Here is a 26,396-nt window from a genome sequence, read left to right as displayed (position 1 = left end):
ATTGACTTGCTGAATTTATTGTAAGCAAGTTTACAATACTTTCGGAATATTCAGTTGTTAATCATACGTCTCAATTTTGCTTTACTTCAATGCCGCCCATGTGGTTGCAGCTGTTGTGATTTGTGATTTTGTGGATATTTTAGCATTTCACAATTACGCTTTACACTTTCGTTCTCGTTGTATGTATATTTAGCCACTGTGTACAGATGTTGGTACTTTTGCATGTTTTGTTTTTATAGGAAGTTTCGTAAGACCACTGAGCGTTTGCTTCGCTATAAGCGATATTATATACAAATCTCGAGATGCATAAACAAAGAAGTGCAACGCAAAGCGAACGTCGAACGAACAGTTCTCGCTCAATTTTCCCAAGAAAAGGAAAGATGAAAAGTTTTCACCATACTCTTTAAATGATCATGCAGCGTGCCGTATCTCGCTCGGTCGCTCATTCCGATAAAAGCTGTGTGTATGTGTCTGTATGTGTTGATGAAAAAAGCTATAGAAAGCCCACGAAATATAAGATCCCTAAAGCTTAACGGGGGCCTCTTAATTGGGATGGGATGGAATGTTCACCAAAAGTCTTTCAGTTGCGAGCGGACCTCTGCACGAAGTGGAACAAAAATTGACAAAACTAACAAAGAGTACAGTCCGCGGAAAACATTCAATTAATAGCAAAAAGAAATATATATAAATATATGTATATATTTATATATATATAATCTAATTTTCTCATATATATATATCCCCCTATACATACATATCATTTTGTCTGTATATATGTATGTATGTATGCGCGCAAAATATATGTATTTAGTGTACGCGAAAGAAATACGATTTTGTCAACTAAAAATAGTGCCTAAATTTTGAAATTATTATAATTTTTTGTTAATAACGACGACACAACGCTGCTAAACGACGAAAATAAAATCAAACCACTTTCAAAAACCAAATCCAAATAGAAGAAATTATAATAATTTGCAATACTAAATATCAATCAACACACACACACACACACACGCACGCATGTTCGAGTTAAGAGTTTAAAGCATTAAAGAAGAAGCGAGAGAGAGAGAGATCGCAACGGCCAAAGTAATTAGATTCGAGCGTATTTGAAAGGCAATCGAAAGATGACTTTCACGCGATTAAAAACTCTGACATTGCTCGTGTGTACGTTGCTGGCACTCAGTTTTCCCGGATATGTGAATTGCGCTAACAAAAAAGGATCCTCATCATCGTCATCACAGCCAGCGGCGGCGGTGCCGCTTGAACCCGAGGCCGTCATCGAGGAGGTCAATGCCAAGCAATTGGAGAAACTGTTGGCCGACAAGGATTACGTTGCTGTCTTCTGGTGTAAGTATATAGAATACATCACACACACACACTTACATACCCACCCACACACACACACACACACACACACACACACACACACACATCGGTTGTTGTTGTAGCTAGTAACGATCGAGATCCGGGCGCACGATACGAGCATAATCCTCCTCCTCTCGAGCAAAACGCACGATGGCCATGCGACTCGAAATAGTAACAGAAGCCATATTATATAAATTTTCTCTAGTGAAAATTCTAAAAATTCGCATACAAGTGAAAATATGTGAAAAATTTCGTTGTACGAAATGTCTTGAGATTTTCATTCGGTTTAGTTTTTTTTCTCTTTTTTTTTTGCTTTTCGTTTTTATTTTTTTTCCTTCTCAGTTTTTTTTTTTTGTTTTTTTGTTGCTTTTTTTCCCCCCTTCGCGCGTTCTCTTGGCGTTCTGTTTATGAGTAGCAATCGCCTTTGGTTGTGAGAAATTGCCGACGTTGTTTGTTCCTATTTTGTGTGCCTTCTTATTTTTTTCTATTTGTTTTTTTGTTGCAATACGCGAGTGTGTTGCCAGCATAATTTCTGTTGCTATTCGCTTAGACGCATTTGGCGCAAACTCTTTGAGCTAACTATAAAATTCGACACAAAAAAAAAATTAGCTAGAAAAACGTCTCCCGATTCCCTCCAGTTCGAAATTCATCAATATTTTTGTTTGTGTATTTAAGTATTTCATAATTAGAGGAACTAAAAGTTTACTTTCTCCCGTTGTGGGCAGGAATTTCTATTTTATGCTCGAGCATTAAAAATTTTAATTGAATAATTTTAGCACATAGAAAAATACGCGCATTTCACATAAACAAAAGCCAGCAGGGTTATAATTTATCAGATTAAAAATAGCTTCCATAAACATGTTAATCACCTTCGGCCATTGGATATTGTTTCGCTCGAATAGCCAAAAATGAAGGTTCTTTTTTCTTTTTTCGTCTGTCCATTCATATTTTGTTTTTTCTCTGCTCTGTACTCTCGCACGTATATTTAAATATATAGTCATAGTCATAATCTCACATATATGTATTTTTAATTGTACAAATTGACTTCAATGTCGGCAGTTAATACAGAAATTATCTTTTTTGGAGGAGAAATTATCAAAATGCATTTGGGAAAACATTTTCAATAGCATTTGCAAACGCCTACCATATTCCATAAATGTTTTTGTTGACACTGAAAATACCATATATATATTATATATATTTCTCCAACTCGATGACTTATACAAAACACAGAAAGAGCAAAAAAAAAAAAAACAGAATAAAACAAAGCAAAGAAAAATAATGCTATGAACTACGCAAATGGCAGCTCATTGAAATTTGGCATAGAAATTGGCAATAAAAATCAACAGCTGTTTGTTTTTTCAAGTAAACGCTATTAATGCGATTGTAAAGCGTTGTGAAAATATTATTAACAGATATTACCTGTTGGCTGTAACAGCCGCAATCCAATGCATAATCAAAGACAATTCGTCGTATACGGAATATTACGTATACGCACGATAAACGGGCAGCGCATCTGCTCCATATACTTGACGCCCATAAAATGCCATAAAAGCAACCAAAACAGACTTGCGGACGCTGAAAGTTGCCGATGCTGAAGTGTTTCCTCCAAACAAATGGACTTCAATTATATAGCCTGACGATAAATATAGATAAAATCCGGTAGAAACCGATTGAAATCCAAATAAATGCAGATCAAATTTAGTTTTGTTTAACAAATACAAATGAAGGAAGAAAGTGGGGCTGCTCGGAGGGAAGTTAAGGCAACAGTCAGTGGTGGTCATGTAGTGTGATTAATTTGTAGATACTCTTTAGTGGACTGCAGTATTGAATGGCTGCCAAATACTCTATACAAATTATGAACAACTTTCTTCAACCTTCGTGTTGATTGATTCTTAGTTTCAGTGTTTATAGTTATAATATGCTAGCACTTGCAGCGTATTTTGTTAAAACTACATATTTACAGGCGTATTTTGTTAAAACTACATATTTACAGGGTATTGAAATACATTTAAACTTTATCGTATATTCTTTAACTACTTGCCCACTTTTCAAGCTGTGAGTAGTTAGTAGTTAGTTTTTCTTTGCATTCGTTTCTCTTGATTTTTTTAGTCAACTCTAGTCGGTTCGCCTCTGTTAGTTCCCTGTTTGCAGGGTATTCAGCAAAAGGGGCACATGAATAATTGCATATTTTTACAACATTTAGATTGTATAATAGATTGGGCGTGCAACCACCCAAAACCGACAAGAGATGACGAAGTACGCCGCCAACACAGCGGCAGCACATCTTTTGTGTGCTTTTGTGAATTTCCCTAATCGTGTCTGCATTGGATTTTTATGAATTAATTTAACAAAATGTCGCAGTTGTGCACAAACACACAGCCTATCCACATATATATATACCTTATAAGCCACATAAATACAGAGGAGAGTAGTCGATGCAATTGCTCTGCTGCTGCTGTCATTTCATTCACTAGCCTGGGTCTGGGACCCAAAATGCCATTAGCGGTTCTTGCTCTCTCTCCCTATATATGCCTTAAAGCGGGAGGCAGCTAGAAGAGGAAGAGCATAGTAGATGGGTAATGGGTGGGGAGGGGGAAGAAGGGAAGGGGACGCTACCGATGATGCATCCTCAACGACGATGAATAATCGCGACAGCATTTGGCGTCACACGCGACAGTTGCTAGCCGTCAATTGATGTTGGTATCTTTATGCAGTTTTATCTGCGATTTTCTATTACACATTTGTTAATTGTTGAATTGGTTTTTGTTCTTGTTTTGTTATTTTACAGATGCGCGAAGCTGCGTGACCTGTGATAAGGTTTTAGCGGAACTCGAAAAAATTGACGATGACACCGATTCATTTGGTGTGGACTTTGTGAAAATTAACGACAAACGACTAGCTAAACAATATGGCATCAAGAACTTCCCAGCGCTCACCTACTTCAGGTATGAAAACTATAATCGAGTCTTTTATTTCATTTGGGTATTATTAAATTTTTGCTTAAAAAAACTTTCTTTTTATTAGCCGAATATAATCAAATTGTAACATAACAATTTTCATTTATTTTATTTTCATTTTATTTATTTGAATTCATTTCATTTTAAAATATATCAAATTAGTATACCGCAAAAATACTGAAATCGTACCACCGGCTATATATGTGGTATATCGATATAGTACTATGTATATTAAAAATATACCATACAGTACAAAATATACCAGATTGTCAGCCAAAGTTACTAAGACCCGTAGTAAGTAGGCAATTTTCCCAATATAAAAGAATTTCTGAAATAAATTTTTCAGCTTCCAATACTATCTTTGCTTGTTATTCGATTTTTGTCGATATTTAAAAAAAAATTATATGTGTGATATATCTATCTCTTAAAGTCTTTGAGATATAGGTGCTCATACGGACGGATTTTATTGACTAATTAACTTTAATTTTCATTGTCCGAACATACATAAACATAATAAAATTGAAAGAATTCATTTGATATAAATTTTTTTTTATACCCGCTACCCATAGGGTAGAAGGGTATTATAACTTTGTGCAGACAGGAAATGTATGTAACAGGTAGAAGGAGACATCTCCGAACCTATAAACTATATATATTCTTGATCAGCGTCAACAGCCGAGACGATCTAGCCATGTCCGTCTGTCCGTCTGTGTGTCTGTCCGTCTGTCCGTCCGTTTGAACACCTAGATCTCAGAGACTATAAGAGATAGAGCTATAATTTTTTTTCGACAGCATTTGTTATGTTTGCACGCAGATCAAGTTTATTTCAAATTTTTGCCACGCCCACTTCCGCCCCCGCAAATCAAAAAAATCGAATAAAAAGCGTAATTTTAAAGCTAGAGTTGGAAATTTTGGTATATATAATAACAACTACAGTAGTTATGATTCCTGAAAATTTCGTTGCGATCAGATACAAATTGTGGAAGTTATTAAAGAAATACTTTTGTATGGGCAAAAACGCCTACTTACTAGGGGTCTTAGTTGCTTTGGCTGACAATCTGGTATATTGTGCCGTCTATGGTATATTTTGAATGCGGTACTATGTCGATATACCAAATATACCATTTGGTGTATTTTGTTTAGTATTTTTTCAGTATATTCGGTATATTTTGAGAAAATACCGCAAAATATATTTCTTTTATTCAAAATGGTTAGCGGGTATCTCACAGTCGAGTACACTCGACTGTAGCTTTCTTACTTGTTTTTGACAACTTGAAGTCTGCAATTGCTTTGGCTTTGTAAATTTACAAACAAAAATAAATGTTATTCAAGAAATATATTTTTCGGCATTCATAAAAAATGTAGATGTTCAGATGTAATAAAAACATATAGAAAGAAATTACAACCATATATAATATATTCTACTTCAACCTGTTTCAGGGAAAAGGAGCCAATCATCTACGATGGCGATCTTATGGATGAGGAGGGCGTGCTCGATTTTCTCACCTCGCTGGAGGCCATGGATCTGCCCGATCGCATCGAGGAGGTAAATGCCAAAATCCTGCACAAGATTATCGAGGATACCGATTTTGTAGCCGTGCTATTCTGTGAGTACCCATTGAGTTCGATTCTTATACGAAATCTTTTATCTTTCTCTTTACTTTTACCTATCAAACTTTGATTCAATTACAATTACTATTTATTCATTATTGGTGAAACATTCTGATTATGTTTACTTCAAAGCAGTTGCAGTTTTTAGCGTACAAATCAAAAAACAATTTGAAACACAAAGCAAAAAGCAGTAAAGCTCTCTTGTGACTAAAATTCATACAAAACTTAGGTACAAATTACATATTTACCTAGTATTTGTACATAAATATGTGGATATACTACAAATTAAAAAATTAACTTAGTTGTATCTCTATCGTGTTACTAACGGCGCCATTTTAATATATATTTATATACTATATACTTAACTATATACTGTACTATACTATATACTAGTCTTTATACTATATAATGATGGTTTTTGTGCCTTTTTGACATAAGCGAAATATTGTATTTGTATGCGTTGTATCTATTCAAACGACAAACAGGTCCCGATCATGAAACATGCCCACCCAGGGTAATGGGTAAGTTTGTGCATATGTTAATCAGGTTGTTCTTTTGACTTGCCCTCGTCCTTACCCCACTCTCCAAATGATTTTCCATTCCCACAAGAAATTGCTAATTAAAACCAAATGTTAAAAACTCTTTTTTAAATCCTCATTCAATTTTTGATCCAACAACAGTAAACTACATATGCACAAAAGCCTCACAAGAAACCACGCCGTAACGTAATGCCAATGTATCTATATGTAAATATGTATAACATTTTCCCTTCTCCGCCTGTATTTATTCCTATATGCTGATGTCTGTGTTTGTGCCCATCCTAATATGAATGTCTTGAACTAAACTTGGCTGACACAACATAACTCTTTACCATATACAAATCAAATTTTAGGATTGAAGAGAATGTTAGGAAATTTGATTACGCTTTTATTTTATATTTATTTTTTACTTTAGTATATGTAGAATAGTATTTTTTAAAATTTAAATTAGACTCAATTGAAAGAAGAAATATAATTACTTTTAGAATTCTTCTATAATCAGTTAAAACTAAAAAACTTTATAGTTCTAAGAAAACATTTCAAATATAGATATACAGGTTTATCTGAAATTTTACTATTAAAGTACACGTATATACAGAGCACTTGCTTAACTATGTTGCAAGTATTATTCTCAAGTATTCCATAAGATTGAGAGATCTTAGTGAACAAAAACTTTTAGCTAAATCCCTCGACGGAACTACTTCTAATAAATCATGCAGCTCTCATTACGAAAAGACTTTACCAAAAAGCCAAGAAGATCTTTTTGAAATATATGTGCATATATATTATTTTGACAATTTCCGTTGCCTTAAAATAAATACGTAGTATATTAAAAGTCGAAGCATGTGGAATACAAATTTATATGGCACAGATCTAAAACAATATGATCATTAGTCTGATTAGGCCTTATAAAGAATATATACGTTATATATACATACTGTATGTATAGTTAGTTAATGAACATTTAACTGGCAAACAAAATTGGCATATATCAAACAACATAAAAACACAGAGAAGAAACAAATAAGAATAAATAAATAGATATTACGTATACGTATAAAAATAAGATTACAACAACATAAATGTCTGGGCTCTGCGCCAGAGCGTGTTTGTGGCCCCGGCCGTTGGTCGCAATCAGACCAACCGACCAAGTGCTACTCGTCTACAACAAAAATAAAGCGAAAAGAAAATACAACAAAATAGAAAACTCATCAAAAGCCAAGAAAATCAAATTTCGGAGGAAACCGTCAGTTTGTCCAACTGACAGTCAGTCGCTGGCAAATCGATATCTCGCGCATAAATTACATTTATGATATAATTCATTTGCGCCTGAAGATCAGCACTAAAGTATTTCGATATACAATTTGCATGTGGCAATGTTTTGTTGGCCACAGTTTATTATGGAACAAAGGAAATGGATTTTTGTTGTTGTTGCTATATAGAAAGCATCAACTTTACTTTGTATGGCCAATAGAATATGTATTAGCTTTATAAAGCGTTGCCACCAACAACAAAAGTTGTATTTATTTATTGTTGTTGCTGTTGGTGTTGTTGCTGTGTTTTTCAACACATCTGAGCCACCTACAATTTTGTTGGTTTATAAATAGGCACTCGAAGCAGTTGGTTGGCCAACAAAATGATTTTTCGCTGCTGTTATTTTTGCTCAATTTTCAAACAACTAACTGTATACGCGCGTGCATATATAGACACACACACACACACACATGTACGCACGCAAACACACACACACACGCACACACACATGCAAAGCGAATTTGTATTGTATATGAATAGTACATGTATTTTTATCAAGCGCAGACAGCACACAAAGGTCTTCGCATAGATGATCAGCATGTAGGTGAGACAAGAACAACATATTTTCTGCCTTCTGTGCTTCTGCGTCTTCTTCTTCCACTTCGCATCCATTGTTCTGCCCGACATTTCTGTCGAAAATTCACAGCGCAACACGCAATATACCCTGTAAAAACAGGAGTTGCAGCATTTAGTAAAGAGTTTCGATTAACCATTTACTAGATTCATTAGATGTAAAAGAATTTTTTGAACGTTTCAAAATATTTCAATTATAAAAAACATTTTACTTCAATTTATATTGGAGTATTTAATTTTAACAAATATTTGGAGAATTAATAGAGAAGTTTTATAATGTCTTTATCTAAAATAAAATATGGTTGTATCAAATCTTGCAATATTAATGTTTGAAGAATATTAATAATATATCTTAATATATATTATATTATTCAGTATTAATGTTTAGTATAGGAAAAAAAAAGTCAATTAACAATTGCAATAGATATAAAGTATATTTGTACCATAAATTCCAGAATTAACATTTTGCATAGAGAATCAAACAGTGAAAATGAATTTTATTAAAAAACTAACCCATTGAAAGTCTTCGCTTCCTTAAATAAGTATTTACAATAACTTTATACTATATACTAGTATTGTAAATACTACAGTACAAGTATACTACTATAGTATATACTTCAGTACTAGTATATACTAAAGAATATAAAGTTTAGAACAAATTTTCGCAGTCTAGCAAAATATCCTTAAACACAACAGATAAATTTAATGTTAGAGCGAATAATTGAGTTTATAATTGCTATACAATAATCATATTTAATAATCATAATTAGATGTGAAGAAAGTTTTAATTATTATTTTCAATTATTACAAAATTTTGTAATTCTTTTATTAAATGAATTAGTAAAATTTGCATAATCTGAAACAATTTTCAATTAGTGTTTATTACAGTGACAAATTAATATTTTGTAGTAGTAAATCACACATTACGGGGTATCTTGAAGTCCACTCTCATATGTGGCAGCTGTCTTTTTTTGTGGTTTTTGCATAGAACTGCAGACAGACAGCAGTTTTAATTGCTTTTGCATACAGCAATACATCAAGATGCTGGCGCACACGAGCCGGCATGGATGTCATTATGGGCAGCTCTTTAGTTGCAGCCAAATGCAATTTTACATAATATTACAAAAAAATAAATATATACACACACACACACGTGCACATATATAGAAAGTATGTCTGACTTGCACTATTTTTAGTATTTGCCCAAGTCTGCCGCAAAAATTCATTAATGCATTTTGCTTACTAAATGCAAATTTACAACGAATAAGAACTGTCAAAACTATAAACATAAACATGTTTAGTCACTGTCGCCATACAGTAATGTATATGTGTGTGTGTGTGTTTGGGTGTGGGTGTGTAAATATGCGTGTGTGTATGTGAGTGTGTGTGGCCTTGCCACCTTGGCGACACCCACTCACCCAGGCAAATATATTGCCTTCAATTTATGAATTTTCAACAAGAAAATCTTTCGCTTTAGCTAAGCCAAATTGTCTTAATGTCATTATTATAGAATTTACAAAGATTTCAAGCAATTAATATAATAAATATTAAACAATAAAAGAATAATAGAAACGCTCTTAGAAAATGCAAACTAATTGGAATTATCTTTAAGAGAAACTTAATAATTTGTATAGAACTTAGGCAAAGAATTTATAAATTGAAAACTCGACTGCTTCAACTTGTCTCTAAGGGCACTTAACTGATCGAGAATATATATAAGCTATAGCTTGACAGCTGCCTGACGATGGCTAAAACATTTTGTTTTATTGATCTAATATGTTTTCTATACAAATGCACTTGTTTAAGAATTTAATTTATGGCCGTACTTAAAAGATATCAAATATTACGTATACGCGGCGCATGCCAAAGCGAAAGCTCGCTAAAGTCGATGGCAGAGGCGAAAACTGATGAATCTAGAGGGCAAAATAGAAATGTCAAGAAACGGAGCTTTTATTTGGCAAAAACATACGAAAGCGAATTGTCGATTTCTCTGCATTTTATTTATAAGCAAAAAGTTTTGTTGTGCGCAAAACACTTTGAACATTTCTGTTTGTTCATTGTATTTTATTTCCTTTACAGCGTATTTTTGCAACAGGTTGTATACAAAAGATTATTATTATGATTACCAAACTCTCGCTCTCTCTTTCTCTCGCGTGTTATTTTTTTGGTGTAAACAAATGCGTATAAATAAACAACAATTTGATTTGATTGGGTAATGCGATTTGCAACACCATTTGCTGGCTACCAAATGGTCTAATACAATTTCCAATTGCATCGAGCTCACTCTATACTATAATTCCTGTTCGATTCTATTCTTGTCTCTTGCATGCGAACACACAATGTCGTGAATCTCTTTTTCTTTTTTTTTCGTACTTGTATTAACCTTAACCTTACAGCTGCATACGAGAATGATACGATAATACACACAGCGTATAATGCCTACATAATGTTTGTAAAGATCCCTTTTTTTTCTGTTGTTAAACCCTCGCCAAATCCAAATGAATAATAATAAATAAAACAAACCTAAATGTTGTCAAGTCAACCTATCGATGGAATTGCTGGTGTAATCTCTATATAGTGTTATCGTAATATATCGTAATCGTCTCATCAGATAAACAGCAATGCCGCAAATGCGCCAAGGCTCTGCAAGAATTGGAAAATATCGATGATGAGGCCGATCAGCTTGGCATCGGTTTTGTCAAGATACACGACGAGGCCTTGGCCGATGAATACAACTTGGGCAATCTGCCGGCATTGGTCTACTATCGCCACCAGACTCCGATCATCTATGAAGGTATATTGAATACCAACGAACTATCCACGAATCCCTCCCACACCCATCCCACAAAACAGAACCAACTTAATTTGTATTGCAAATCGCAGGTGAACTGCAACGGGAGGAGGATGTCTTGGAATGGTTGGTCCAGAATAAATCAACCGGCGATGAGGATGATGTTATCGAGGATGTCACATCCAAGACGCTGTCAACGCTGATCAGCAACATTGATAATTTGGTTGTGTTATTCTGTATGTATATGAACCCCCCGAAATCGATAAGTAAATCGATCGATTGCAAACGATTTGCATAATCCTACAGATGATCATGGCAATGATGATTCGATGACCGTGTTGGAAGAGCTAGAACAAATCGACGATGACTGCGATAAGCATGGCATTCAGTTTGTGAAAATTGATGATGCCAAGGCGGCAGGCGATTACGGAATCGATTCGGTACGCAGCAAATCGATAGCGATAACGATTGCGATAACGATAACGATGAACGTCCTCGAACCTTTTGTAGATTCCGGCAATTGTATACTTTGAAAAAGAAATTCCAAACGTTTACGATGGCGATCTCATGGATGAGGAACAGATACTGAAATGGTTGTTGGGACAGTTGGAACGTGATGAAATCGAGGATGTCACCGACGAAATGCTCGATACAATGATCAAAGAAGGACGCGTCATTGCAGTGCTGTTCTGTAAATATAAAACACAATACAAAACTAAATACGATCCCTCCCTTGGTGGGCAAAGAGTTGGCGCATTTTGATCCATAAGCTGTTTTCCAGACGACAACAACGACAAGAAATCGCAAAAGGTGCTCGAAGAACTTGAGAACATTGACGACGAATGCGACGCTTTGGGCATTACTTTCGTGAAAATCGACAATCCCGAGGAGGCCGTTGAATATGGCATCAATAAAGTTCCTAAACTGATATACTTTGAAAAAGGCATTCCAACCATATACGAAGGCAATCTGGAGGATGAGGAGAAGCTATTGAAATGGCTCGAAGAGCAAACGAGTTCCGATCAAATCGAAGACATTACCGATGAAATGTTGGATTTGATCATTGAGAAAATGCCGCACGTTGCTGTGCTCTTCTGTAAGTCAAAAGGATCAATCTCCCAACCTCCCCTCCTCCCCCTCAATCCATTCATCAATTCATCGAAACGAAGGATCTGACGAACTGTGTAGATATATTGTATAGAAGTCGTATACTCTTAGATGTTGTACTACTTTTTGTTGGGGTGTGTCTGAGTGTCTGCTGTGATTGTAACACTGCTCGATGTGCTTTATAAAAATTTACCAAAATTTTTAATCTTATAAGCGCTTCAACTAATCAAACAAAACTAAAAACGGAAACAGGAAACATAAACAAAAGGTTGGGTTAGGTATTCTTTCTTCTCGACATAGAACACACTTCTTTAGGTATGGCATCATTTTCAGAAGAAAAAAAAAACAAACGCCGTCTTCCCAAATTGGATTTTGATCTCATATTTGAGTGCATTATAATAATCGTTGGCAATCTTTCGCAGATGATAAAGATCAAAAGAAATCACAGAAAATCCTCGCAGAATTGGAAAACATCGACGATGAGTGCGATCAAAATGATATTGCTTTTGTCAAGATCGATGACGATAAGGAAGCCAAAGAATGGGGTATCGATGAGATACCGTCGATTGTACTCTTTGAACGTGGTATTCCACATATCTACGAGGGTGATCTGATGAAAGAGGATGAGCTGCTCGGTTGGCTGGTGCATCAAAAGCGCTATTCCGAAATTCCCGAAGTCACCGATGAAATGAAGGACAAACTGGTCGAGAACACCGAACACTTGGCTGTCATCTTCTGTAAGAGAAAACACTATTTTAATATCTTAAACATTTCACAAGTAAATTCCACCTTTAGACGACAAGGATGACAAGCAGGACATGCGCATCTTGAACGAGCTGGAGAACATTGACGATGAACTCGAGAAGGAGGGCATCGTCATTGTGCGCATCGATAACGCTGCCGAAGCTAAGGAATATGGTCTCGATCATTTGCCCGCTCTGATCTACTTCGAGAATAAGATCCCCGCTCTTTATGAGGGTGATTTAATGAATGAGGACGAGGTCCTGGAATGGCTGCTGGTGCAGAAAAAGACGGCCACCATCGAGGAGGTTACCGATGAGATTCTGGTCAACTTGATCAATGAACACGAGTATGTTGTTGTCTTCTTTACGGGTCCCTGCGAACCGGGCGAGACTTGCGATCACACGCTTAATGCCCTCGAGAGCATCGATGATGAGTTGGATGAGGCTGGCATCATTTTTGTTACCACCGAGGATACCGGCATCGCTAAGAAATATAACGTGAAAACCTATCCACGACTGGTGTTCTTCCGCAATCGTGATCCATTGCACTTTACCGGCGATCTGGATGATGAGGACGAAGTGCTCGCTTGGATCACCGATGATGAAACCCTTGAGATTCCCGGCAAAATCGAAGAGGTCAATGTCAAAATGTTGGACAAGATTTTGGCCGAAAACGATCATGTGGTTGTGTTCTTCTGTAAGTCACAAAATTTTGATAATATAATTTAAATTTCAGTATTAATAATTTTGTTTTACGATTAGACGCCGAGGGTGACAAGAAGGCACAGAAGATCCTCAACGAATTGGAGAACATCGACGATGAATGCGAGGAAAAAGACATCGACTTTGTAAAGACATCCGACGATGATATCGATAAGGAATACGATTTGCCCGGTTTGCCGGCGCTTGCATTTTATAGACATAAGTTTAGAACAATTTACACCGGTAAGTCATGCCGAAAGTATCTGCAAGATACAGTATCTTAATTGCTATATTCGATTGCAGGTGATCTGATGAAGGAGGAGGAAATTCTTGAATGGGTTATCGATTTGCACGAATCAACGGCTGATGTTATCGAATCGGTGGATCGCAAAACACTGCAAGTCTTGATCAACGACGTGGAACATCTCGCTGTTTTCTTCTGTAATTAATTGACTTTAAACGAAATGAAATTTATTTAATAACACGATTTTTTATTACTACTTTAGATGATGATGAATGCGAATCGTGTGGTGGCATTCTGGAGGAATTGGAGAACATCGACGATGATACCGATAAGCATGGCATTCAGTTTGTCAAATCGAACGATGTGAAGTTGGCCCACGAAATTGGCATTTTCGCATTCCCCGCTTTGGTCTACTACGAGACAGGCGTTCCGATCATGTATGATGGTAAGTTAGAAAAGAATAGGTGTTTGATTGATTTTTAATTGAATTCTTCTTTCTAGGTAATCTCAAAAATGAAAATCGTGTGCTGCAGTGGTTAATCAATCAAAAGAGTAAGCGTTCTTGTTTCAAATGTTTTCTCTGCTTTCTAACTCACGCTCATAAGCCAAACATTCAATTCAAAATCAGTTGAGGCCAACTCAATTGCAATCAATTCAAATCAAATCAAATCAGAAATGAGATCGCATATCAAATTCAAGAAAAAATGTCAAGGATATATCCAAATATCATTCTACCCGTTTACACAGCCATTTATTAAAAAAAGTGCAAAACGTAATGAATACTTTCGATATACGATATACTAGGCAACGATGACGATGGCAGTGATGAGAAAATTGTTAAATTGAGCTATCCTAAAGAAAGTGATGTGGATAAAAGACAAAGATTAAAGCGTCTGCAAAAAACGATACGAAATGAAAGATTACGAAAACATTCGCGAAACGACGATGACGATGAGGACAACGACGATGACGATGACGATAACAATAACAACGACGATGACGATGACGACGATGACAATGATGATAATGACGATGGTGATAATGATAATGACTTTGATGACGACGATGAAGACAATGACGATGAGGATGAGGATGATGAGGACAATGATGACGACGATGACGATAACAAGGACGACGAAGATGACGATAACAATGACGATGACGATGATGACGATAACAACGACGAAGATGATGACGATAACAACGATGACGATGACGATGACGACGATAACAACGGCGACGATGAGGATGATAATGACAATAATGACGAGGACGACGACGATGAAGATGACGACGATAATAACGATGATGATGATGATGATGATGAAGATGACGAGAACGGCGACGATAACGATAATGAAGACGACGAAGACGATGAGAATGACGACGATGATGATAATGAGGATGACGATGAAGAAAATGATGATGAAGACGATGACGATAACAATAGCAAAAACAATAATGATGACGACGAAGACGACGATGAAAACAATGATGATGAAGACGAGGACGATGAAGAAAATGATGATGATGATGACGATGATGAAAATAATGACGATGAAGATGATGAAAATAATGACGATGAGGACGATGACGATGAAGACAATGACGACGAAGACGATGACGACGAAAATGGCAATAAAAATATTGATGATGACGATGAAGAAGATGAGGACGATGACGATAACAATGACGACGATGACGACGATAACGATGACAACAATGACGATGACGATGACAACAATAATGACGACGATGATGAAGATGATAACGATGACGATGACGATAACGATAACGACGATGACGATGACAATGACGACGAAGAAGAAGATATCAGCAAGCAAATATATAAGCACAGAGCTAAAGGCAGAACGATACATCGGCTTTCTGATCTATGCGCGGGTCATGTCATAGATGAAATAGGTAATACGTGAATGTGAGTTGCCATTGCCGCACTAACTGAAATTCTTTTTACTGTTGTGAACTCCTGACCCCCCGACCTCTCTCCAAGAAATATCGTTGAAACATGCACACGAAACTTTACCATTCCGATTAACGCACACACTACAATATTATTTCATTGTCTATCTACAGACTTGGGTAAAAGGAATACAAATAAATATGCATTTCGCAAAGGTAAAAAAAAACAAAACACAAATGAAAGAAATATGAAATGTCAATGTGCAGCTTTTGTGCTAAGCCAAATCATCAAATTGAAATTGGAGTTGTACACTTCGAAAATCAAATACTCAAGCAATCAAACTTTCTCTCACACACTCACGCACTAAAAAATATATATGTATATGTAAACCACGTCAATGTTTGCCCTGGTGTATGTTATACAAGACCTCTCCAATGCTTCGATCTATACCTACAATGTTGTTTGATGTTCCCCATCCCATAACTTTTCTCTACTTCTACTCAAAATAATAAACAAAAAAAGTGAACAAATTTGGTAAAATAATGCAAAAATCATAGCTGACACAATGTTTGAAAAAATATAAAAAAAAAATCAAAAAAACAAAAATTATTGACTATAATTTTTTTAATATAATTCTAAAAAAACGACAACCAAAACAACCACAACATAAATAATATGAACGAGAAATTTGTTAATAACTTGATTGTTTTGATTATTGATATAATTATTATCATTTAATACTTTAAGTAATCGTTTTTATTTGTTAATTATAATTAATATCGAACCTGCACTCCTGAAAATAATTACAATTAATTATTTTTAACGGATATGAGAAACGAAAAAACAAATGAAAAATGAAACTAGAAAATTGTGCAACGATCAAAAACATTTGAAAACAAACGGAATTAGATTCAATCAACCTGTACAGTCAGCATCAAAAGCATTTTGTCAGTTATTAGTTAAATAGTATGATTAATGTTAAACAAAAAACAAACAAATGATTTTAAAATTAAATTAAATTGTTGTTCATTCATAAAGCACGCTTCTATATACTCTAGTACTTGAACAAGAAATCAATCTATCAAATATTACAAAAAAAAAGAAATGCAATATATAAATGAAAACAGAAAATTCTACTAACTGCTCTTTGTGGTAATTTCTGAAAGGTGTTGACAAATAAAAGCAACTTTACGACTTTTATTTTGTATTTCTCGCCTACTCTTTTTTATGCTCTTTTGTTTACTTTTGATTCTTGTTAGTGATTTCTTAAAAAAAATATAAAAATAAAATGTATGAAAAAAAAAAACAAAACAAAACCAATCCAAAATTAAGAACTAAACAATCTGACAAAATGTTTTTGTTTGTTTGCTCACAACAGATGACGAATGTTTCTATGTTGGATTGGGTCACGACGGCCATTCAGCTAAGCGCGGCAACAATTTTGTGCCCAACGATTACAAACCATTCCAATGCTGTCCAACCAAATTGGAGAAGTCAACGAAAGTTCCTAAAATGACGGCCCAGCGCATCGGACACGACGGCGACGCCAGCAATCGTCAAGGCGGTGGCAACTTCAAATTTGCCGCCTCATCGAGCACCTCAGCAAGCAAACCTGCCTCGAAGCCCGTCGCCTCCAAGAAGCAGGCGTCTAAGCGCAACAATGACGATGATGATGATGACGACGATGATGAGGATGATGATGATGATGAGGATGTGCCATTGGTGAAGGTGTCGTATGCCAACAAGCGTTCGGGTCAATCGACAAAGAAGCCCATCCCCAAGTTGCAGCAGCAACAGGATGATGACGAATCCGTCGAGGTGGAAAAGCCTAAGAGTAAATCATCCAAGAAGTCGGGAAATAAGCTGAATGTTAAAACCGGTACGTCGCGTTAGTCGAAAAATAAATAGATAGACAACATTTATCACAATTGAATCTTGTCAAAATTGTAAGACACAAACAATGAATTTGTTACAAAAAAAATAATACACTTTCCGTAGTTCATTTTCAAATACGTATTTTGTTGTTGTGCACATACATTTACACACATATTAGAAGCACACACACTCACAGACATATCTGGATGTAATTTGATTTGTTTATTTCTCTCTCTTTTTTTTCTTTGTGTCTTGCAGGCATTAATTTTTTCCAAAATCGACTAAAAAATTTGTATGACCTCATTTTTCAGGATATCTCTCTGTGGGAGTAAGGCAACAATTTTAAATCTCACAAAACAAAAACAAAATCAATACCAAAATCAATTCAATTCAATAGATAGCAAAGAAACAAAATCACTAAAAATGAATGAGATTGAATGAGATTGTATGAAACTTAATGATATGCAATAATTAAAGTATCACGTATACGCACTGTTGTCATGTTGCCAAAACCAAATCAAACAATGTGAATATTAACAACAACAACAACAACATGTCTAAGATCTAAGCACAATTTTGTTGTAAAAGCCTCGAAAAACAGGTTTCTATGTAATTTATAAGATCATAATGTCTGATTTCTGATTGTCATTAAATTTAAGAGCAAAAGACAACAAAAATAACAACAAACCAACAACAACAACAACAAGAATGAGAGAAAGAAGCACATATTGTTATTAAGCTAACTCATTTGGCTGTGTAATTAATGCAAATTTGAAACATATAAATGAGTTTTGCCAGGCGAAATGCGTCACTTTAATATTAAATATTACTCATACGACACGCACAACATCATCTGGAATGTAAATGTTAATAACACAAACAATCAACGAAACCGTACTCTTTGTTCCACAAGTAATGCAGCGGTTAATGCATCGAATTCGAAATGCCAGCTAATTTATTTCAAAATTATGCTCGGCATCGCAACTCAAAACTATAAATAACTAATTCACACAACATTTTGTTTGAAAACTAAACGTTAACTCGTAACTTTTGGTACTTTTGCACCTTTTTAATATTTTCTGTTGAGGCTGCCTCTTCTTTCACAATGTAAGCTATCGTAACTAAAGCAAACTATAACTTAACTAAAAAATTTGTTGCATTTTGTCAATGGATATCAAACGCGCAAAACAAACTTTGTTCAAATTTAAAGCAATTACTGCAACAACAAACTTACTATTAACACACAAAAACCACAAAAAAACCAACAAAAAACTAAAAAAAAATGGAAAAATAAATAAGAATTTATAGAATACTCTAAGCAGTTGCACATGGTAATGGGTATAACCCATTTAAAGTGTGCAGAGGAGTATATAAAATAATATTTTCAGAACTTCAGGTCTCTATATTTAGCTAATAATGAATGAAGGAAATTTTTGTAATTAACTAACAAACGAGAAACGAGAATCAAGTCAATAACTTTTTGATACTACTTACTACTTTTTGTTACAATATACAATTTACATATGTATAAGTCTAAAACAATACAAAAACCATGAAGCGATAAATATTTTTTAAACAATTTTACAAAAGTGAAGCGCAAACTGCAAAAAAAACTTCTTACTACTATTTACACACATAGCCTAACTTTACATACAAACAAATACATTTGATTCTTTGTTGTTGTGGCAATTTAAATACAAAGAAATTAAGCAAAGCAAAATATGAATAAAAAAAATGATGAATACATCCAACAAAACAAAACTCGCAAATACTCATACAACCACAGTTCGTATACTTAATATTATGAATGGCTGGCAAACTCTCTCAATGGCCTCGCACATGTAAATGCTTTGCCATGTTTTCTTTTTGATTTCATTTCACGTTTTTTTTTTCTTTGTATATTTTTCTGCCGCTTCCGGCTAACTGTTGATTTGTTATCGATATTTGCAAAATATCGAATGCTATTTTCTAATTTTGTAAGTCTTTCTGATAAACTGAGAGTCACAATCTTTTTTCTAAGAACTTTTATTAAATCTTATTGTTGTTGAACAGCAGCTGTAAAGATCAAACTGAAAACAAAAACAAGAAGAAACTCAAGCAATGTATTTTGTTAAAGTTTTTAACTTTATATATTTTAATATTTTACTTAAATGAACAATTAAGCAATACACAAAATTTTTGTAAAATAATTGAAAAAATCAATTGTAAATTTCACAATAACTCAATAAACAAATTAGGTTCTTTTTTAATAAACTTAAGCGTTCGCACAAATACAAAACGAAATTCTCAAAAAAAATAAACACAAAAAACAATTATGTTTTGGTTCTTTCATGTGGCAATTATTCATGAATTGAATAATTTATGTAAACCTTTTCCCTCAACCCCCTCAAAGAAAGAGAAATGATTTTGCATTATTTTACACATTTTTGCGATACATTTGGGCAAACTTTTTTTTGTTTCTTTAGATTTGTGTTTACATTTTGGAACATTTTCCAGAATGCTTCTCATTTCCCTCAATGGAACAAACAAAACATTTAAAGAAAAAGTTATAGAAAACATTTCAGCGTATAAAGAACTCATGATTGATTGACCAACTGCAGACAACAGGTATGTTCGACTATGGAAATCGATACGCGAAGAAATAAAAGAACATATTGAACCAACAATGTTTGGCAAATATTTAAGTTTTTCTATTTGCTATATATTTAGGTAATATTGAGAGTAATACGGACGTGTTCAACTGGATACTGGAGCAGAAGGCCGATCAGAGCATTGAGCTGATCAATCGGGATCAGTTAATTGAATATATAGGCACCAAAGACTTTTTAGCGGTTGTTTTTTGTAAGTATGCAAAAGTCTGACATTAAGGTATACATATATATTTATGATAAGAGTAAAGCGCGCGCCCACTAAAAACTGTAACTGCCCAAACAAAAAACAACAACAGCAAACGAGAAAAGAAAAATTACATCAAAATTGTAATCAATTCAGTTTTTCAGCTTAGTTTTCTGTTGATATGCCAAATAACTATTCGAATCAAATTGTTTTGCAGACAAAGAGGATGATCCGGATTCACCACGTGTTCTGCGACACATTGAACTCATCGACGATGAGGCTGCCGAATATGGCATTTATATAGTCAAGATGCATGACAAGCTGATGGCCAAGAAATATGGCTATAGAAATCCACCAGGTCTAACATATTTCCGCAAGGGCAAGTACATTAACTACGATGGCGACATCGATGATGAGGAGGAGGTGCTCGATTGGCTGACGAGTCCGGCCAACATGGAAATGACCGATCACATTGAGCAGGTTAATCGCAAGATGTTTGAGAAGATTCGCAAGAATTCCGACTATGTGGCTGTCATTTTCTGTAAGTCTCAAAAAAGGAGTTGAAGTTAGATTAATGAAAGTTAAATTAATTTTTATCGAACTTTAGACAGCGATGAGTGCAAGCAATGTCCACGAGTTTTGGCAGAAGTGGAACACATCGACGATGATGCGGATAAGGCGGGTATTGATTTCGTCAAGATCGATGACAAACAAATGGCCAAGGAGTACGGCGTCTTTGCACTGCCAGCCATTGTCTTCTTCAAGCCGACATCCAAGGAGCCAGTCATATACGCCGGTAAATTAGTCATAATAAAGCTCAAGTATTGCAGTTGATTAATATATTATATACACTTTGTTTTCGCAGGGGATCTTTATGAAGAAGAACAAATCCTTACTTGGTTACTTACGCAAAAGGATCCAAGTGGAGATGTTATCGAAGATCTCGAAGGCGAAAGGCTTGTTCAATTGATCGAAGAGTCTGGCTCCATTGCAGTGTATTTCTGTAAGTTCAATGAAACCCAACAAAAACGATATGAAAAACGTGCGGTATATTTAACAAATATATATCAAACACAATTTCAATTTGTTAAGACTATCAAACGTTTACCGACTGCAATCGGTTTGGTGACATAAATTCATATTGAGCACAACGACCAAAAAAATGTGAAGGAAATTGCCAAAATTTCGGTACGCCGAAGTTGCAATACTCTTGCAGTCATCTTTAGTTCATTGAGGCAGACTGGGACACAAGACTGACGTGATTGTTCATCCGACTGCGGGGGGAATAAAAGGGAAAGCCTTCTACTATAATGTGCTCTGCAAGCGTATTCAATTTTTATAGCATACTTTTCAGCGCATTCAACTGTTGTGTCTCTTTTCATTTCCAACCAATTGTCTCATCATTTCTAATGTATTCTCTATGAAATTGAACAACTGTGCTTAATTTAATTTATGCTCACTCTTTTGCGCAAACAGTTTGCAGTATTTCATTTCTTTTAGGTATTTTCTTAACTTAATTTCTAAGCAATTATAACAGCGCTCAAATTGTATCTAACCACCAAGACTTTTTACAACCAATTTTTATATATTTCTATTTAAAAAAAAATACCAAAATATTTCAAACAACAAAAAAAAAACACTCAAAAATTTTAAAACAAAAAAACAACAACAACAACAACGAAAACAAAATAGGGAACAAAACGAAGTGTGATATTTGCAATTCGAAAGCGGCGCGAAAGGCGCGTCTGAAAAAGGAACGCGAACAGCATCAACAGGATGGCGGCACCGCCAGTGCTGCCGCCGCTTTTGGCAGCGATCCAGAGGGCGGAGCAGGTGGTGCTGGCGAAGCTGGCGGTGCTGCTGGTGGAGATGGTGGTGGTGGTTCAGCCACGGATGCCGCTGCTGCTGCGGCCAAACATGATGATGGTAGCGCAATTACGTGACAATCTAAATAACCATTTTGTATAGCCACCAAAACTGGAATGAGTCCCACCCAAGCACTCACACACACACATGCACATATGTATTGTACACACCTACACACGCACACACACACATGCACAAATTCACGTCCAATTTGTATGAGAATGTCTTACCCAGTATACTTTGCTGTAGCGCACCTAAGAGTTCCCCACTTGTCTATCACACACTCTCTTTCTCACTCTCTCTGTATTTATCTTTCCGTATATACAATATATATATGTATATATCTGTGTATCTTTAGCTGTCTACCTTCTATGTTCTTCTACTACAAATACTTTTACATTTGCACAAAAAAAATACACAAGTTTCCACTCTGTTCCCACTTTGTGCTTAGTTTATTTTATATGTAGTGCTTGCTCGTAGTCTGTTCTATTTGCCCCGCCACCTCCCCTTGTCTAGTGTGCAGTCTTTGTTATAATATTTGCATATTGCCGTTGCCCCAAATCACCAATCTCCTCTAGATGCCGATGGCTGTGAGCAGTGCACCAAAGTGTTGGAAGAGCTTGAGAATATCGATGATGATTGCGATAAGCATGGCATTACTTTTGTTAAAACTCGCGATTTCTCCGTTGCCGATGGCTATGGCGTCCACGAGTATCCAGCCCTGGTCTACTTTGAGGGCGGAATACCAAACGTGTTTGAAGGTAAGCGATTATCGATAACATTTTAATCGATTGCCAAATTGGAGCTGCAGCTGTTGCCTCGCAATGTTGTGAATGCAAATCAATTTAAAATGTAATTTAACAAACAGGTGAGCTTAGCGAGGAGGAGGAAGTATTGCAGTGGCTGATTACACAGAAAACTGAAGATCGCATTGAATTGATCACCCGTCAAATGCTGGAGACAATGGTCGAAGAAACACAATATCTGGCTGTATACTTCTGTAAGTTTTTGCCATTTGACTGACAAGAAAAACAATCTCATTTTTCTCATAATATTATCACACAATATATCAATTATATCCCCCTGGCACTCTACCACCAAATGCACCACTGCACCACCGCACAACACAAAATCTCTCTGCACCAACACCACAAAAAAAATCTATCCAATATCCTTCCAAAATAAAAAAAAAAACAATAAAAAAAACCGTAACGTCTCAGTACCGATTGAGCGAAAGGGCAAGCAACCCGCTTTCTGTCGAAGTTTCTGTTCCCCCTCTAGTCTTAAAGACAGCAACCTGACCACCACCAAACACTCATCCAGCCAATTCGTACAAAGCTACATTTCTCGTAAAAGAAAACGTATCCAAAAACAAGGTATTCCCGTGTGTACAAAATCGCAACTCAATCTCAAACAATTAAAATAAATTTACCAATAAATTAAGATCGAAAGCCAAAATCGAAATAATTGTGCATGTTTTACGAGCCGCTCTCTAACCAGTTTGTAATTTTGACTATTATGCCTATAAGAATACTGTTGTCCTCTTCTATATAAACAACAACAACAATTCTAAATACTAAACAAATGGCTTTTAATTGTATTATCGACCAAACTAAATTCCCCATACACAGATCAATTTTTAACGAGATTTTCCTATGAAAAAGTTGCGAATTTGTTGTGACAATTGTAAAATAAAAATGTAAAAATTTAGTTTGGGCGCGAATACCTCGTGTTTTGGCGTTTTCTACTATATCCACTATATCTGCGATTGCCAATTATAACTCTTCTAACTGAATTACTAGACAGCCTGCGCTTCACATTCTATAGTCATTAGAATATAATTCGCATTAAATTGTATTTAATATGTGTGTAATTCCTTTCTTATGAACAGACAAGATCAATTGTAATATCTGTGATCAGATATTAGAGGGTTTGGAACTGATTGATGATGAGTGTGATGTTTTTGGCATACATATGGTTAAAATTCAAGATCCTCAGCTGGCCAAACGCTATTCCATCAAGACCTTCCCAGCTTTAGTGTACTTCCGGTAAGAATTTAGTAATTTCTTATAAAAGTTTGCTATAATAACATTTCTTTTTATAGGAATGGCAATCCTTTGCTCTTTGAGGGAGATCTGCAAAACGAACAATCGGTGCTGGAATGGCTGATTGATGATGATAATCGTGAGTTGGCTGATGAGATCGAGGAGGTGAATGAGCGCATGTTGGATCGCCTGATGGCCGAGTCCACATTGCTGGTGGTGTTCTTCTGTAAGTCTATACTATGATATGCTAAAAGAGACTATAAAGTACTAAAGAGTTGCTATTATAGATGATGATGATTGCGCCGAGTGTGAGGAAATATTGGAGGAGCTGGAGGAAATTGATGGCGAAGCTGATATGTTTGGCATTGATTTCGTGAAGATTGCCAGCGTTGAGGCAGCCAAGAAATATGAAATTGTTAACATACCTTCTTTGGTCTATTTCCGGTTGGTAGCAAGCTTAATATAATATTTGAATATGTATATAATAATAGATTTTCTATTTTATAGCAAGCAAGTGCCCGTGCTTTATGATGGTGACATGCATCAGCATGACAAAGTCATCACCTGGCTGACATCGCAAGATGTATTCGAAATTAAAAACGAAATCGAGGAAGTCAATCGCAAAATGCTTGACAAACTGCTCGAAGAAAACGAATTTTTGTCTGTGTTCTTTTGTAAGTTGAGGAATTTCAAGTAACTCTTCATTCCTAATAATAAATATTTCCCTTTTTAGATGAACACAATCAGGTGGATAGTGCTGCAGCATTGGAGAAACTGGAGAACATTGACAGCGAAACGGATAATTTGGACATTACCTTTGTGAAAATGGCCGATTCGCGTTATGCCAAAAAATGGGGCGTTACCAAACTGCCGGCCATGGTCTATTTCCGTCGTCGCTTCCCCAGCATATATAGGGGTAAGTTTTACTATATTTTTGGTTGCAAGTAATAAATGAATTGGTATTATTTGATTAGGTGACTTGCTGTCGGAGGATGAAGTGCTCGAGTGGCTGCGCAAGAATCGCTTCCGTCAGCCGGAATTGAATATATTCATGTATGCTCTGATAGCCTTGGCGGTGGCCTTCGTTGTCTACACGGCCTTCTTGCTGCAGTGCTTCAAGCCAGCGCCTCCACCGCCCGTTCAGCATCCAAAGCAGTCGTGATCGAACTGATCTAATTGCTGGGCTACACATTGCTGCTGTTGCTGTGAAACTAGAAAATTGTTAAAGAACATACGAATCAACTACTTACTACAACTACTACAAAGGCCTGCCTGCGTGTAGAATGAGAGTGAAAGAAAGAGACAATGAATGAGCGAATGAGAAATAGAAAGAAAGAGAGATTAATAAGGAAATGAGAATTGAATAAACGAAACGAACAACGCACAACGCACAACACAATCAGACAAAACATCACATCATCATCAATATCGAAATATCATCATGGAAATCGTCTAAATTAGACGACGATAAGAAATGACTTTATAACGAGAGAATGCCGAATATGCCCCAAGTATTCTGCAAGAATCCCAGAAAAGGAGAGAGACAGTGAGAGAGCGAGAAGAGTCCCTGGTGACAAAAACATTGCAAATATTACATACTTCTATGATTATAATAATTGACAATCCGTTTGGTTTCACTCTTGAACAAATAATAAATGACAGTCAACTTTCTGGCTGCTTCCAATTTATCAATATAATAATATACTATACCATTTGACTTCACAATAATGTACTTAAAAGAAAACAAACAACAATAATTAATAACTCAACACTCAAGTCATAGTAATTACTTTTAAAATTTATATTTAAATACAATTACAATAATATTAAATGCTTAAACACAGAGAACATAAAAACAAAATAATAATTTTTACAGTAAACTATTACGGATTAAAACAAAATAAA

The 26,396-nt window shown here is 35.5% G+C and overlaps 1 protein-coding gene across 21 annotated transcripts; it reads left to right on the top strand.

Annotated features, from left to right (window-relative positions):
• The first annotated feature begins 570 nt into the window (after positions 1-570).
• Positions 571-26,396, top strand: LOC132788368 (putative leucine-rich repeat-containing protein DDB_G0290503). Of its 21 annotated transcripts, none has more exons than XM_060795744.1 (29): positions 571-638; positions 957-1,347; positions 4,157-4,313; positions 5,766-5,932; positions 6,422-6,457; positions 10,974-11,156; positions 11,246-11,389; positions 11,460-11,593; positions 11,664-11,844; positions 11,935-12,249; positions 12,683-12,997; positions 13,056-13,700; positions 13,766-13,948; positions 14,009-14,146; positions 14,212-14,394; positions 20,455-20,586; positions 20,798-21,121; positions 21,188-21,376; positions 21,446-21,583; positions 22,273-22,506; positions 23,025-23,207; positions 23,315-23,446; positions 23,667-23,822; positions 24,338-24,494; positions 24,551-24,717; positions 24,779-24,935; positions 24,999-25,165; positions 25,225-25,407; positions 25,466-26,396. In XM_060795744.1, exons 2-29 carry the CDS (start codon positions 1,125-1,127, stop codon positions 25,651-25,653), a joined length of 5,511 nt encoding a protein of 1,836 aa, XP_060651727.1. In that variant the 5' UTR covers positions 571-638; positions 957-1,124; the 3' UTR covers positions 25,654-26,396. The 21 variants fall into 21 exon arrangements, with proteins under 21 accessions (XP_060651727.1, XP_060651725.1, XP_060651743.1 ...); XM_060795742.1 differs by having other exon boundaries at positions 615-638; positions 812-1,347; XM_060795741.1 differs by lacking the exon at positions 571-638 and having other exon boundaries at positions 659-1,347.

The sequence above is a fragment of the Drosophila nasuta genome, chromosome 3 (genome assembly GCF_023558535.2).
Source record: "Drosophila nasuta strain 15112-1781.00 chromosome 3, ASM2355853v1, whole genome shotgun sequence".
Classification (NCBI taxonomy): domain Eukaryota; kingdom Metazoa; phylum Arthropoda; class Insecta; order Diptera; family Drosophilidae; genus Drosophila; species Drosophila nasuta.
The sequence above is the reverse complement of the archived record's forward strand: the minus strand, read 5'-3'. Positions and strand labels throughout refer to the sequence as shown.